The sequence below is a fragment of the Pseudogymnoascus verrucosus genome, assembly GCF_001662655.1.
Source record: "Pseudogymnoascus verrucosus strain UAMH 10579 unplaced genomic scaffold scaffold_29, whole genome shotgun sequence".
NCBI classification, from domain to species: Eukaryota; Fungi; Ascomycota; class Leotiomycetes; order Thelebolales; family Thelebolaceae; genus Pseudogymnoascus; species Pseudogymnoascus verrucosus.
The window spans coordinates 297,163-312,387 of record NW_017263680.1 but is presented as its reverse complement, the minus strand read 5'-3'; the positions used below and the strand labels follow the sequence as shown (position 1 = coordinate 312,387).

General features: G+C 53.1%; 6 protein-coding genes across 6 annotated transcripts; 3 read left to right on the top strand and 3 right to left on the bottom strand.

Moving 5' to 3' along the window:
* Window positions 1–18: 18 nt before the first annotated feature.
* On the bottom strand, window positions 19–847 carry VE01_05980 (uncharacterized protein). Its single transcript, XM_018275438.2, has 4 exons — window positions 740–847; window positions 585–687; window positions 328–461; window positions 19–223 (listed from the first exon to the last, which is right to left on the bottom strand). Exons 1-4 carry the CDS (start codon window positions 740–742, stop codon window positions 35–37), a joined length of 429 nt encoding a protein of 142 aa, XP_018129302.1. The 5' UTR covers window positions 743–847; the 3' UTR covers window positions 19–34.
* Window positions 848–995: 148 nt separating this feature from the next.
* On the top strand, window positions 996–2,669 carry VE01_05979 (uncharacterized protein). Its single transcript, XM_059463750.1, has 5 exons — window positions 996–1,190; window positions 1,246–1,254; window positions 1,336–1,380; window positions 1,442–2,067; window positions 2,125–2,669. Exons 1-5 carry the CDS (start codon window positions 1,038–1,040, stop codon window positions 2,240–2,242), a joined length of 951 nt encoding a protein of 316 aa, XP_059319617.1. The 5' UTR covers window positions 996–1,037; the 3' UTR covers window positions 2,243–2,669.
* Window positions 2,670–3,522: 853 nt separating this feature from the next.
* On the top strand, window positions 3,523–4,501 carry RAS1 (Ras GTPase; the record flags this gene model as incomplete). The annotated part of the gene is made up of 4 exons (XM_018275436.1): window positions 3,523–3,534; window positions 3,651–3,765; window positions 3,872–4,147; window positions 4,254–4,501. 4 exons carry the CDS (start codon window positions 3,523–3,525, stop codon window positions 4,499–4,501), a joined length of 651 nt encoding a protein of 216 aa, XP_018129375.1.
* An 826-nt stretch (window positions 4,502–5,327) lies between these two features.
* Window positions 5,328–8,207, bottom strand: VE01_05977 (uncharacterized protein; the record flags this gene model as incomplete). Its single annotated transcript, XM_018275435.1, has 1 exon — window positions 5,328–8,207. The coding sequence occupies one exon, from the start codon at window positions 8,205–8,207 to the stop codon at window positions 5,328–5,330; it is 2,880 nt and encodes a 959-aa protein (XP_018129368.1).
* Window positions 8,208–9,188: 981 nt separating this feature from the next.
* On the bottom strand, window positions 9,189–11,065 carry NBP35 (cytosolic Fe-S cluster assembly factor nbp35). The gene has a single exon (XM_018275434.2). It carries the CDS (start codon window positions 10,938–10,940, stop codon window positions 9,906–9,908), a length of 1,035 nt encoding a protein of 344 aa, XP_018129367.1. The 5' UTR covers window positions 10,941–11,065; the 3' UTR covers window positions 9,189–9,905.
* Window positions 11,066–11,242: 177 nt separating this feature from the next.
* Window positions 11,243–15,140, top strand: CHO2 (phosphatidylethanolamine N-methyltransferase). The gene is made up of 3 exons (XM_018275433.2): window positions 11,243–12,132; window positions 12,234–14,851; window positions 14,902–15,140. The coding sequence occupies exons 1-3, from the start codon at window positions 11,967–11,969 to the stop codon at window positions 14,953–14,955; spliced, it is 2,838 nt and encodes a 945-aa protein (XP_018129370.1). The 5' UTR covers window positions 11,243–11,966; the 3' UTR covers window positions 14,956–15,140.
* The last annotated feature ends 85 nt before the right edge of the window (window positions 15,141–15,225 follow it).

Below are 15,225 nucleotides of genomic sequence, written 5' to 3'. Positions count from 1 at the left end.
CACCACCCCATCCACTCTGACCCCAGTATATACATCACTCTCCACCCAGCTTCTCCTTGATCTCAGCTAAATCCTCCGCACTCTCAATCTCAATCACACGCCCCACACCCGCCTCGCCGCGGAGTAGCTCCTTTGCACCAGCGTATAACATGCGCGCCTCGGCGTTGCAGGTGGCGGGGAGGTAGTAGAGAAGGACGTAGGGGACTGAGAGGCGGCCTGAGGACTGGAGGGGTGTTAGCGTGGGTGTGTAGGGAGGTTAAGTTTGGTTGGGGAAGGCGAGGGTGGTTGGGAGAGAGGGGGTGTCGAAGAGTGGGATGAGGGACTCACCAGTGTCAGTGGGTAGCTCAGGAGTATGAAACGCGGGGCGTGGTCGGGGAGCTCTTCGCCTAGCTCTTCGAGGTCATGGTATACGATTCCCTCGTCGTCGAGGCGGATTTCGAGGGTGACTTTGTCGATTAGGTCTTTGCGGTTGTGTTAGCTGGGCTTCGAGCTGAATTGTGCAGCGTGGGATGACGGAATGGCTGAGGAAATGGAGAATGAGAGAGGGCTGTGAAGTGTGTGACAGGAGGCGGCAAGCGACATACATATCACAGCTTGAGGTTTATCGGAACGGCTTGTAGAGAGTCTGAATTTGCGGAGATGCTCTTTTGTCGGCGTCGATACCGTGTAAAGGCGGGACTCTGAAGCCTGTGGGCATGGTTAGGTGTGGGTCTTGGGAGTAGGGGACGATTCATCGCACCATTTTATGGGTATGGGAGAAGAGGTATAAGAATAATAAGAGGTATTTCCGATATAGCAATCGATGAGGCTGGGGGTATTCTCGACGTCTGTCGCGGCTACGTAACAGCACACAATCCGTGGAAGTTAAACTGCCCCTCAGCCCCTCAGCGTCATGCGGGGCTTCCCGCTCGCCAACAGCGTAGCCGCACTCGCCGACCCCGCACCAACAGGTCCCCTCCACACCTGCATACCAAAAATATATCCGCGCGCCTCCACCAACCTCACCGAATCCCTACGTTGCATACAAATAGATCCGCATGTTCTCCCGCGTCTCACACATCGCGCGCCACTTCTCGCGCTCACTACCAAACTACGCACATACGTCTGCAGCTGCGGGCGGCATGTCGGGGACTAGAATGATCCGTACGGCCGCGTGCCTGATTATCGGGGACGAGGTGCTGGGGGGGAAGGTATGTGGTTCTAGAACAGCCAGCTGGGATGAAGTAACAAGCTAATGATGCTCAGACAGTAGATGTGAGAAATCTCGGCCCGCGCACAGTCTAATTGGCGATCGATCGACGGCTAGAGCGAGCATGCGTGCTGACACACGCACAGACAAACTCGGCATTCATGGCCAAATGGTGTTTCTCCCACGGCGTCGTGCGTTTTCCCTACCCTACGCCCCTCCCGCATCTATGCATAAGCTAACCCCCCCATCCAGGCCCTCCAGCGCATCGAGACCATCCCCGACGACGCCGACACGATCGCCGAGTCCGCGAAACGCCTGAGCGCCGCATACGACTTCGTCATCACGAGCGGCGGCATCGGACCTACCCACGATGATATCACGTACTCCTCATTAGCAACAGCATTCGGTGTCCCGCTCGTGCTGCACGAGGTCGCCTATGCGCGCATGCGCCGGCTGGCGAAACCGCACAAGTCGCAGCCGAACTTCGATTGGACTGTAGACAGCGAGGCGCGTCGGGCCAAGGAACGGATGGTGCTGTTGCCGCTGGCTGGGGATGGGGGGGAGGGGAAGGAGTGGAAGGACCAGGTGCTGTTCCCGGTTGAGGAGCTGTGGGTGCCGGTTGTGTGTGTGGGGGGGAATGTGCATGTTCTTCCTGGGGTGCCGAGGTTGTTTGAGAAGTTGCTGTTGGGTCTGGGGGAGTTGTATGGGGAGAGGTTGGGGGAGGAGATAAGGAGGGTGATGATTAGTACGCCGATGAGTGAGAGTGCTGTGGCGCCGTACTTGGAGAAGCTACAGGCGAGGGTGGAGGAGAAGGGGGTGAAGGTTGGGAGCTACCCGAGGTTCGGGAAGGGGTCGAATACAGTGACGCTGGTTGGGAGGTAAGTGTTGGCAGTGCATAGTGGGAGTGGTGCATGTGGCTAATGGTGCTTGTTTAGGGACAAGGCGTTTCTGGAGAGCTTGGTGGATGAGGTAGAGAAGAATGTAGAAGGAAAGAGGGTGTTGGTGGAGGGGGAAGACGATGTCGAGGGGGTAGTTGAGCAGGGTAGCCAGTGAGTATACGGGTATCTATCTGGAAGGGGGGGAGGATGTGATTACGAAAGAGAAAGCCTTGTCTAGCTAGCCCACGTGATTTGAGATTTGAGATTTGAGATTTGGCAAGAAAGACCAGCCTTGTCACGCGTGTCGCGCCTGCCGCCTGCCACCTGCCATGCCTGCCTGTCACAGCCGTGTGAGAGATTCTTCTGACATCTGAGCTTGAGATGAAGAGAAAAAGATTGGGAAAGGAAAGGAGAGACGATACATGGATACAATGGTACGCTGGTACCCTTAGTTCGATGGGCGTTTCATGTTCACGCTAGAAGGAAGTGACATCGGAACTAGTGACCTATAATAAAGTAGCTCCCCCGCAAAAAATGGTTCTATTGGAACTTAATTTGAAGTATCGACTGCCCATTATCTTAGAAAATGTGGTCTAGAAGGGTAAAGGGGGGGGGGATGGGTCGTGAGGGGGGTGATGAGGGTAATGAGGGGGTGATGAGGACGAAGAGTTAGGTCGGCTACAGTCGTGGATAGACGTGGTTTAGTTGGTTCAGTTGGTTAGTTTGTGGATTGAGGCGTATGGAACCCGTAAAAAAGTTGATTGATATATACTTATATATACTTCTCTATGAGACCCCTATTTATCGGGCCTCTAAAGCTCCCGGTCGTGCCAGATCGGGACATCCATCGAGAGAGCGATAGCTGTAAAGAAGTAATGATCTTCGACATTTTACAGCCTTCACCTTACTAGCACTGTGCTGGCAGCATTTATGGTGTTATTAGGATGTTACAGTATGGTTATAGTATATATCTGGGCGCTTGATAGCGCTTCAATTCAATGGTTGAAAGGTCCGAATCCGCACGTGACAACCCACACAATCACCGCCCGCGAACCCCCTACTCAACTCGACGTTGCTGGGACGGACCCGTCTCTCTTTCTTTCTTCCGTGCCCGCTACCACCGCCTTCAGTCGCTGTTTAATCCCTCCCCCCCATCCACATCTAAACTTATCAACCCAATATCACCAAACATCTTCCTCGCGAGAAGCAAAAAATAAAAAGAGGCAAATTATTCCTCTATATCACCACGTCCGACCTTGCTGAGTCGCTCGCAATTGACGTCGCTTTCGCTTCCCCAGACCCCCGTCCCGTCTCGAACGCACAGAACCTCAACACCTCCAATCCGCTACCTACCCCAACCAACCGCCGAGCCAGCATAAGATTCCACCGACCTCACCTCTCAACATCAGGACCTCACCTCTACGATCCCCAAGAGTCATCGCGACTTCCTATACAATGGCATCCAAGGTACGACGAAGAACGACAATTCTGCGGCTGCTCTACCCTCCCTCACCGCACCGCAGGAGCTCTTCGGATACACACATGCAAATGGCGGAGCTAGCTAACACGTTCTCCTCTTACAGTTTTTGCGCGAGTATAAGCTCGTTGTTGTCGGTGGTGGTGGTGTCGGAAAGTCGTGTTTGACGATCCAATTGATCCAGAGCCACTTTGTCGACGAATATGATCCTACGATTGAAGGTAAAGACGGCTCACTCTACCTCGGCCTCCTCTCCCAGACCCCATTATCCCATCCGCGACCAACAAACGCGCACTCACCGCAGGAACTGACCTCTCTCCTTTTTAGACTCTTACCGCAAGCAGTGCGTGATCGACGATGAGGTCGCGCTTCTTGATGTTCTCGACACAGCTGGCCAGGAGGAGTACTCGGCGATGAGGGAGCAGTACATGCGCACAGGCGAGGGTTTCTTGCTCGTTTACTCCATCACGTCGCGGCAGTCATTTGAGGAGATCATGACGTTCCAGCAACAAATCCTGCGAGTCAAGGACAAGGACTACTTCCCAATCACAGTGGTAGGAAACAAGTGCGATTTGGAGGGCGAGAGGCAGGTTTCTAAGCAGGGTACGTGATTTTGTGTTTCCCTCCCCGCATACGTTACTTTCTGCGTTCATAACGCGTTGGTATCATTTGTCGCGAGAATAGTTATACTGACAAATTCCGTTTCCAGAGGGAGAGGCACTAGCGAAGTCCTTCGGCTGCAAATTCATCGAGACGTCCGCCAAGTCGCGCATCAACGTCGACAACGCGTTTTTCGATATCGTGCGCGAGATCCGCGCTTACAACAAGCAGATGGCCGGTAACTTCGAGGGTGGCAGCGGTGGTGGCCAGGGAGGAAACGGCGGACCGCAGGGCAAGATGGAGATGGGTGAGGGCGAGAACAGCAGGGGATGCTGTGGATCGTGTGTCCTGATGTAAGGTGTTGATGTGGTTGAAGGGGAGGGAGCGATACGTCAGCGTGGATTACAATGGGCGACTGGAAAAGGGGAAATGCGCGAGAGCGTGCGTGGGACCGGGGTTGGTGGAGTTGGAGGGGGTTTCCATTCTAGCGGATGGAGGATGAACGAAGGTATAGACATGGAGGTCAACGGGATGTGACATCAGGGACCGAGTTACCCTCCCAACCATTTCCCGTTTTTAATTTTGTCAAAGTCTTTTTACTAGGAGTTTTTTTTACCATATTTAATTTCATGGGGAATCCCCCAGTTTGTGTGTCGTATTTCTGTTCAGCTGGATATCCTTGTTTGTATGATGCTCTCCGATTTATCTTATGGCGAGTTTGGCTTGTCGGTTTGTGGGAGCGGCAGTGGGTGACGCCGGGTGGTGAATGGTAGGATGAGATAGGGATGGAGAGGGCGAAGCAGATCATGCAGGTTGCAAGATGGTTTGCCTCGTCGATAGGCATCAGGCCTGAGGCCAATTATATTCATCATTCTTCATCGCCTACTATGCTTTCGCAATCATGCCCGTCGTTGAATTCTAGTCAAACGACGCGAGCTGATCTATTCCAGCAACACAACGCAGTGTTCTGGGTTCCTACAGCGCAGATACAGAGCTCTGAATCGAAGGAGGTAAGTAACTACAATTATCACACAGGGACTGACAAAACTATATGGTGATGCAGATATCTCGTTTTTTGATCTAAACAGTAGGATTAAACTAAGCCGAAACAACGACAAACAACCCAACCCAAACGCCGCCAAATATCCAACGCCTCCTTCTCCTATGCTTCTAGTATCACGCCTCACTTCGCATAGTTAATCCAAACCCAGCAGCTCGAACACCTCGCGACCCCATTAGCCAAAGTATACGCCGCCTCCTTATTCCCAGGTTCAACTCCACATCTTGGACAGAGTATAGCGTTATCAGAATCTCGCGTCAGCTTTTCCCTCGTCGTTATCATCCGGTTGCCCACAGCATAGATCACCTTAGTCTTACACGCATAGCACAGCCAAGCCCGCATCTGAGTGTCGCAATCACAGTGATTATCCACCAATGTCTCACTATTCTCGAATCCAGTGCCGCTGAGGAACTTATTCATCTGTGCCTGTGAGCATGTGAAGCAGCAAAACAGGTTCTTCTTCTCCTCAATCTCTTCCAGGAGTTGAGCCGTGCTTTCCTCCGCACGTACGCGGCACGCCCCGCAAACGCCCCATACCTCGTCTCCGTGCTCTTCGCCGCCGTCACAGTCCATGGTTGGGAGGACGTTGCAAACATACCCACTTGCAAGGGTCTCTTTGCACCTGAAGTTTTCATTCCACGGCCGCCAGTTGACATGGGCTCCTGGTTGAGGATCGAATTGCCCGTTGCCGTATACATCTGTGCGGATGCGGTAGTGGGGGAGAAGTGTCTCTCGGACGTGTGCCGGCGGGAAGAAGAAGCCTCCGGGTGGTACTCGAGGGACCTCTTCCTGTGGAAGGATTGATTGTCCTGGGATTCCTTGAGCAACTAAAGCGGCAGGGTCGACATACTCTTGTGGTACTCCAGGTGGAGCAAAGGGGTCATTCCCGCCTTGTGGGGGGAACTGATACCCAAATCCATCGGGAGGTGGGTAGTCACCTCCCTCGCCCATCGGGATGTCGTCTCCCTCCTGAGGGGGCTCGTTGATGAAGGTCCCCGGCATCGTTGTGTCCCCGCGGCCGAGGCACGTCATACTAGTCAACCCATCCGCGTTGGCGCACAAGGAGCAAGGCATTTTGCCATCACAGGGCACATCCAGCTCTATGCACCTAGCACAGCGTTCTTCAAAGCGACACTGCAACGCCGTCCGTCCGTGCTGGATGCACGGCAAACACGGCCGATCCCGCGGATCGCACCCCTGGAACCCATACGCGACGCAGAAGGCACAGCTGTAGTCGAATTCCGGCTGTCCTGGGAGGCGAATGTACGGCTCGTCATCGGATTCTTCTGGGTTATCCGGGAAGTATTGTTGGGGACCGAGACCTTCGGGACGGCACTCATCAACGCCGAATCCGAGGAACATGCAGTTCTGGCAGGGAGAACCGGCGTCGCATGGCAGCTCGTTCATGAAGCAGAGCTCGCATGGTCGGGAGGTCCGGCAGTCTTCTGGCTCTAGGATGCCTCGTTGAGAGCATTCCCAGCAGGGGGTGTCCTGGTCGCAAATGCGGTGCTGGGGATCCGCTCTGCAGTGGCTGCATGGTGGCTTGTCGTCGTCGAAGGGGTTGTAGAGGCTGTTGCGGAAGTTATTGGGGTTGGATCCAGGATTTTGCCCGGGCGGCTGGGAACTTGGACCTGCCGCGACGGGTGGGGACTGGGTCGGTCCTACAAATGGATCTGAAAGTTGACCTGCAACTACAAATGGACCTGAAGATGGTCCTGGGACGGGTCCTGGAGATGGTCCCAAAGATGGTCCTGCGACTGGTGGTGGAAATATTCCGACAGTTGGCCCTGCAGCTGGTTCTGCCGCTGGTCCTGGTCCTGCGTATGGACTTACATATGCTCCTGGAGCTGGTCCTGCAACACCGGGATACCCTGCTCCAACGTTTAAGACTTGATACTCTCTAGGAGCGCCTGGAATGGCCACATTGCCTGAAATTTCAAGTCGACCACTCGGTGGCGGCCAATTCCTCATATCAACAGTGGGCCTAACCTTCATACGCTGCGGAGGGGGTGGCAGACCCGTGCCATATGTTGATATAGGTATATCCGGACAAGATCCATCGGGTTTAAGGCCAACACACTCGATATTTCTGCGGACGCACACCAAGCAGGGGATTTTTCCATCGCAGCGTAGGTGGTTTCTGGCGCACTCAACACATTTGTGCTCCCAGTGACAATTCGGACATCGCCTCACCGGAAGAGGCTCTATACTGCACTCCAGACCACTCAGCCGGCACATGTCGCACGGCCCCGGCAGCAGCATATTGGGCATAAAACACTTACTGCCCCTACTCTTGCATTGTTGGCATTGATCAACATCCGGGCGCCAGGGCTCCACTCCCTCCAGCTGTCTTCTCCGGTTTACGTCGAAGTGCCTTTTATTCCCCCTATTGCACGCAATCCCTCTCACCTCGCACTCAATACACTCATCGCCACCATGGCACTTCAGCGGCCACGTCGGGCCCCTGGAGCAATGAAGGCAGTTTCCGAGCTCCTCGTCCCTCTCGACCGCACTCCTCGTCACCCTCGTCGCCGCCTCATTTATCCTATCCACCAGCAACTTCCTAGGCCCTTTCCTCTTCCGCGGTTCCGCCGCCGCCTCCCCACCATCCCCATCATCCCCATCATCCCCACCATCCCCACCATCCTCGGCAGCCAAGGCAGCCAAGGCAGCCGCGCGACTCCGAGCCCGCCTCTCTCTCTGCATGGCGTTGAGTCGATTCCGCGTTTCGCGGCGCCGCTCGAACGCCGCGGGATCCTCGCCGGGCCGGGGCTGGAGTTGCGAGGGAGTGGACAGGGATGGGGTGGGTGTGGGTCCCTGGAATCCTGGACCGTAGAAGGAGCGAGGTGGTAGGGCGCCGGGGGCGTATGGGTTGTTTGGGTCGAACGCGGGGGCGCCTGCGCCTGCGCTGGGTTCTGGCGGGTTGGTGTTGGTGCCCCCTTGGCTTCGTAGCCCGGTGCGGCTTCCTAGCCCTCCTTGCGAGACTCCTTTTTTGGGAGGCATGGCGGCCTAGCTCTTGTTCGAGCGGTGGTTTGTGGGTTTAATTGTGTGCTTAGTCGCGTTGGGGAGGAGTGAATTGTTGTCGATCGATGGATTGAGAAGTAAAACAAATATTCGAGGGGGCCTATAGGGATGGGCATTTTAAGGGGTGGATGAGTATACGAAAGTGCTTTGTTTGGGAGAGGGGTCCTTTGATGGGCGAGGACGGCGAGGGAAGACAAGGACGGGTGTGTGAATAAAGATGATGCGAGGTGAGGACAAAAGATCTTGAGGACGAGGAATAAAGGGGATGATGCTTGCGGATCTTCTTTGTCGTGAGCGTGGCCGACTCGAGGGAAAGGGCTGATCTAACAAACATCTTGTCTACTTTTCGGAATCAGGTTTGGGTTGCGAGGGAGCCACATGTGGGAAGGTTATATGGCATCAATATTTGGATATTCAGACGGCACATATGTAGGTTATTAGGTGCGATTATGTGTGAGTGGTTTTATATATTTGATATGATAAATATAAAGGGGTAAATCTTCGAACTCAATAACTTCTTCCACAACCAAATAAACCAGATGCTCATATGCATAGTCATTTATCTTGTCACGTATTTGTAAGATTTAGATATTTTGAGGCGCTCTCCACGGTAAACAGTATGCATCTGGAGAAGACGGCGAGGATGCTTTGTTGTTGAACCCCATCACGTGGGTTGACATTTCCGCATGCAGCCCCCGTTGACCTACAGAGATAACGAGAGAATCTTGGAAGCTTCGTTGAAGAGCCTGAGGGAGAAGACGGAAGGAGAAGATTATTATATTGTGCGGGTGGATTTGGAGAGGAGTACTGAATATTTGGAGGTGGTTGTTTGTATGAAGACTGACCTCCGATCACTGCGTCTCACAAACAGCTTTAAAATCCGAGAATAACAAAAGTAAAGATAACCTGAAGAAAAAGACTTAATTAAAGGTCAAAAGTGCAAAAGGCTCATCAAATCTCAGCGTCTTGAGATTTGATGAGGAGAAAATCACTTGATTTTACTTTTTGATGTTATGTTATGTATTCGTTGTTTATTCTTGTTGGTTGCTCGAAGTCATCGTTTATTTCTTGTCGGTTGCTCGAAGTTGAACTTGTTTTTTTATTGTCGTCGATTGCTGGGAGTCGAATTGGTGCCCTTTTTTATTCATTTCCAAGCCCTGGCCAGATTGTCCAGACAGTGGTACTTCCACTGCGCTACTGTGCCGCTTGAAAGGAGAGTGAGTTAAGTTGGGTTATAAGGGGGTGCTTCGCCTGTGGGAGGGGGGGTGTTGGCCTGAGGTTCTGGTAATGGGGATGAGGATTGGGGATTCCCCTGGAGACAAAGGGGCTGCATGTCCGCTAAACGATGGAAATAGACGGCGAGAGCAGACGGCGAGAGCGACACAGCATTACATCTGACATATGGATACTGATACTATTGGATTATTTCTTGATTCTTGACTAACTGATGCTTTGCAGCAACTGGTGCATTACCTAGTTCTACGAACGTGTATATGGCACCTATGGGGTATATTGCGGCTCAACTTGACTTGGCTTGGAGAATTCTATCCTTTAAGCCTGACCAGTATGGCGGATTGGCTATTCCTCTGCCCTTGTCTTGATAGTGAGCGACGCGTTGACGTCGTTGTGAGGTCCCTGACGGCAGCCTCATCGGCCGCTGGCTAACATGTTCACCTTTCAATCCTCAGGCAAGACATCCTTTGCATCTAATCCGACCTCTTTTCCCACCCTCCTGACAACATCCTTCAAGGCCGCACAAGCCGGGCTATCTGGATAGGCATCGAAGAAGCTCTCTCCATAATCACAGCTCATTCCGATTCGCGGATCCAGTGGCACGGACCCAAGGAATGGAATGCCCATTTCCTTTGCCAGCGCGAGCCCTCCTCCAGTCGTCGCCTGGAAGATCTGACTCTCGTGCGTGCACTTCGGACACACGAACCCTGACATGTTCTCTACGAGCCCTAAGACCTTGATGCCTGCCTTACGACAGAAATCGATCTCCTTACGCACATCCAGGAGCGCAACTTCCTGCGGCGTGGTGACCACAACTGCACCATCAACGCCACTCTCCTTGAGGAATGCATTGACGCTGAGATGCTCATCGGATGTTCCTGGCGGAGTATCCACAAGTAGGAAGTCCATGGGCCCCCACTCGACGTCTTTGAGGAATTGCTTGATTAATCCGTTCTTCTTTGCGCCGCGCCAGATAACAGCATCGTCGCGGGAAGGAAGCATGAACTGGACGGACATAACGGCGAGGTTGTCGGCAACCCAGACGGGACTCCAGCCCGAGGCGCTGACGTGGATGGTCTCGGTTTCCACACCCATCATCTTGGGGATCGAGGGCCCGCAGATATCTGTGTCCATAATGCCGACTGTGGAGGCGGGGTTGCGGGCGAAGGCGTGCGCTAGGAGGGTGGTGAAGGTGGACTTGCCCACGCCGCCCTTGCCACTGAGGACGAGGATCTTATGAGAGATGGATGCAAGGCGTGCCGTAATGAGTGGTATATCGGGATCAGGACCCTTCGGTGCGGAAGCGCAGATGGCTTGGTTAGGGCAACCTTGGCAGGAATCTGCGGTGCCGGCTTGTTCGGACTCTGGACCTACACAGTGTTCTGGCTCTGGGGCGACCAGCTGTGGCGGGGCTTTGAGCGGGTTTTTGATGACATCGAGGACATCGCTGGCGGTCGGTTCTTCTAGTGAGGGAGACATGATGGATTTGAGGAGTCGAAATCGCCCAACATGCGTGTTGTTGACGAGGTGAAGTTGGTGAGAGATGCTGGTGGCGGGGTATATATTTGGGAAACTCCTCGGAAATTGATAAGCACGTTGGCAGAATGAATTTAATCGGGAGGCGGTCAACCACGGGAAGTCAAAATAAGGCAAAGCGTAAGGACAGATGGAGCTACGCCCGGATTGGCTGCTCGTGTGCTGCTACCCAATTTTCACGTGTCAAGGATCCCAATTAGAGTTGTATTGCATTTATTATTGTTTTCTTTTTATATTTCGTCATTATTGGGCTTTTTTTCTGTTTTGACGTTGAAATATAAGTATAAATACATTAATAAACTATATATTATATCTGATAACTGGTGGATAAATTGGTGGATAGCTCTGCTGTCTTTAATGTGTCTCTCTCGGCCACACGCGGTTCAATTACCATGTCATTTTGCCCTTCCTGACCGCTGGGGCGGTGGTGTTGGTGGGCGGTGACTTTCGTTTATTTGTCTCTCCAACAAGGCACGGTTTGTGCTTTCCTTGTTAATGTACTCTACTATACTCTGCATACTGTGCATAGATCTGCACCATACAGACGCCGTTGAACTCATGCCAACAAGTACACAGAATACAGAATACAGAACACACTGCAGAACACAGTCCAAGAGTACACTGTAACTCAAGTAGATCATCTGAATATACCCTCACTCTCCCGATTCCCGGCTATATAAGGACAAACAACAGACACCAGACTCGGAAATCCAACCAAATCCAACCAAAATCTACATAGAAACCCGCCGATAAGACCATAATAAAAAGCTTTGGCTTTCGTTGGAACTCTATCGAAGCAACAGCTCAGCTCCCCCCGTTAAAAAGTGGACCAGACCCTCTCTGGAGCTTATCCGAGAGCGGGCTCAATCTGTCAACGTCGCCCACGGTCTTGTGATAACTGCAAACCATTTATTCTGTGCTCTTGTGCTTAGCGAGTTTTCTTTTTCTACATTTGCGAGCGCGACAAACATGAGCACATCCCATGAGCCGCCCACCAGGGCGGAGGGCCTGAGAGAGAGGCATGGACTTTCTGATGAGAAAAACACGCCAAACGTCATTAATGCGGGCGATGCCGCCGATGTGGAGGAGCTGGAGAAGGAGAAGAAGACGTTTGGGCGAACCCCAGACGGAACCAGTAAGTTTTTGTCCCGCGCTGCAGAGCTCAGTGCATCTGGAGCTGCCGTTGGGAAATAATGAGTAAAAAGCAAGAACCCGACTAACTCTTACCCCGCGTAGTCTTCACAGTTCCCCACACACACGACATGGTCTCGCAGCTCCTCGACCCTCGACAGCCAAAGAACTTTTCTGATGTGGCCGTTTTGGCCGTCATGGCTGGCCACATCCTGCTCCTCTACATCCTCCCACGATTTCTCCGGGTCCCTCTATTTGCTGTCGTATTTCTGTTCTGGAGAGCTTGCTACAATGTGGGGATTGGCTACCTCCTACGCGTACAATCCAACCACAGACAGATGGAGACTTGGGCGAAGCAATGGAAGCTCTTCGAGAAGCCAGAATCGGGAAAGAATCCAAGACCTTGGTTGTATGACCTTCTGAAGCGCGAGCTGGAGGCAAAGATTCCGGAAGATTACAGTTTTGAGAAGGCGCCGATCGAGTATAACACCTGGCTTGTCTTCCGACGTGTCGTAGATCTCATTCTCATGTGCGATTTCTCAACGTACTGCCTATTCGCGATTGCATGTGGAAGCCAACCAGTGAATGAGAGCTATCTGATGTTCGCGGCCCGCTGGGTCACTGGCCTTATCCTCTTCGGTTTTAATGTCTGGGTCAAGCTTGATGCCCATCGTGTTGTCAAAGATTATGCATGGTACTGGGGTGACTTTTTCTACCTTATCGACCAAGAGTTGACATTCGACGGCGTTTTTGAGATGGCGCCTCATCCCATGTACTCCGTCGGATACGCCGGATACTATGGCATCTCTATGATGGCCTCCAGCTACTCGGTGCTTTTCATCTCCATTATTGCACACGCCGCCCAATTCGCATTCCTTGTCTTGGTTGAGAACCCTCATATTGAGAAGATCTACAACCCCCCCGCGCCAAGAACCAGAAGAGATACGAACCCTACCCATGCCGAAGTTGAGGAAGCAAGCCACGAAGCAGCTGTTGCTGAGGGAGTGCCAGAGGAACCTGTCTTGGAACCCATCAGACCCAGGTCTCCAGTGACACCTGCCCTGCCGTCTAACCTCCACAATGTCATGGGATTTGACAATATTGACCCATATCGGATCACGGACGTGTCTGTACTCCTCCTGGTGATGTACACCGCGCTGTTGACCTTCTTTACGCCTAGCACACCAATTTGGCAGGCATTATTTGTCCTCCATGCTACCGCGTGGCGATTATGGTACAGCCTTGGATTGGGAATAATCCTCGATCAACAATCTAACATGAAGCTGTGGACCCGCCACTTTGTCAAGTACGGAGAGAGCGCAGAGGAGGCATGGCGTCAATGGAAGGGCATGTATCACCTCAGCATGTCAATGGCTTGGATCAGTTTCGTTGCAGCAGCATGGAAATCGTATTCGTCTCCGCCAGACTGGGACTACGGACTAGTCCTCTTAAGACATGTTCTTGGATTCGCCCTTGTGGCTCTGCAGCTCTGGACTGCTGTGAGCATCTACGAGTCTCTCAGCGAGTTTGGATGGTTCTACGGCGATTTCTTCTTCGACCATGCACCAAAACTGACATACAGCGGCATCTACAGATACCTGAACAACCCGGAGCGCATCATCGGCCTCGCGGGTGTCTGGGGAGCAGTATTCATTACGAATAGCAAGGCCGTGTTCTTCCTGGCCTTACTTAGCCACATGCTCGCTCTCGGCTTCATCCAATTCGTTGAGAAGCCTCACATGCAGAAGCTTTACGGACAGAGCCTCCGCAAAGAGGCTGGGCTGACAAAGACTTTCCGCAACTCCCTGCCACCACACTTCAAGTCATGGCACGGCAGCGTCGACAAGGTCCTGGGAGATACCGGTCACTTTGTCGAGGACTTCCTCGATGCTGCTCGTCCCAAGCTCGCGACTGGTGTTTCCACCTTTGTCCGCGACACCACGGCACTCTTCCAGCAGTACCCTGCACGACTGACTATCACTCGCCTGGCACCCGACCTCGCAGGCTACAACCCCAAGGACTACTCCATCAACATCGAAGACTCCTCTACCACCACAAGCAGCCCCTTCAAATCCCGAACCTTCGAATACGGTGCCCCCATCCGCGTGAAGTGGACCGCCCCTGCCAACCACAGCCACAAGGACTGGATCGGTCTCTACATGGTCGCTGACAACGCCTCGCGAGACGTCACCCGCATCGCCTCCGTTGGGCGCTGGATTCCCACCTCGCGCGACGAATACGACTCCTCCATCGCTGACACCGGTATCCTCTCGTCGAACAAGCCGTACAAAGGTGGCGACGGCGAGAGCGACCTCGTGCAGGGCGAGATGGTCTTCGGTGGCGACAAACTGTTCTGGACGCACGGCGTGTTCGAGTTCCGGTACCACCATGATGGCAAGCACAACGTCATGGCTATCTCGCGGCCGTTCACCGTGCGCCTTGCACGCTTTGACGAGGAGGACACGACGGGACCCGTGCGTGTTGCTATTGAAGAGGCGTTGCTCCCTGTGGTACGCAACTGCTTCGATCGCGACCCGGAGGTGGCGCCCGATGGAGTGGAGGATGGCTTCGGAGAGTTGGTCGAGCGCGAGAGCAAGTACGCGCGCCGCGTGGTGTTTGCGGTTAAGGAAGTATTTGGTGTTGAGTTTGCGCCGGGAGTGGTGTTGGCGGATGGGAATGTGAGGAATTTGGCGTGGAGAATTTGTAATGCGCGGAAGGTGCTGGTGAGTTTGATCCAACCCTTTCTTTTCTGAGTGAAGCTAATGAGTCCCAGGCGCCGTATAGCATGTCGAGTGGGAAGGGGACGACGACCCCGACTTTAGCTTGAGTGGAGTTTGTTGGCTGAGTTGGCTGGACTATGTTGAGTTGTTGTGGGAGGCATTTTGCTTGTTGCTCTTTGTTGTGGAGGTGGAAGGAGGTTGTTCGAAGCCTAGCGTAAATAGGACACATTATACCAGTAACGTATATAGCATAGCACTATAAGAATCATGAACATAGCATCTTTAGTCTTCTGTTGTTTGACATCAATACGTACGGGTGCGTTCCACACATTGGAGTTGCTGTCGAGGTTGGTTATCGCGATGCTGAGCTCACAAAG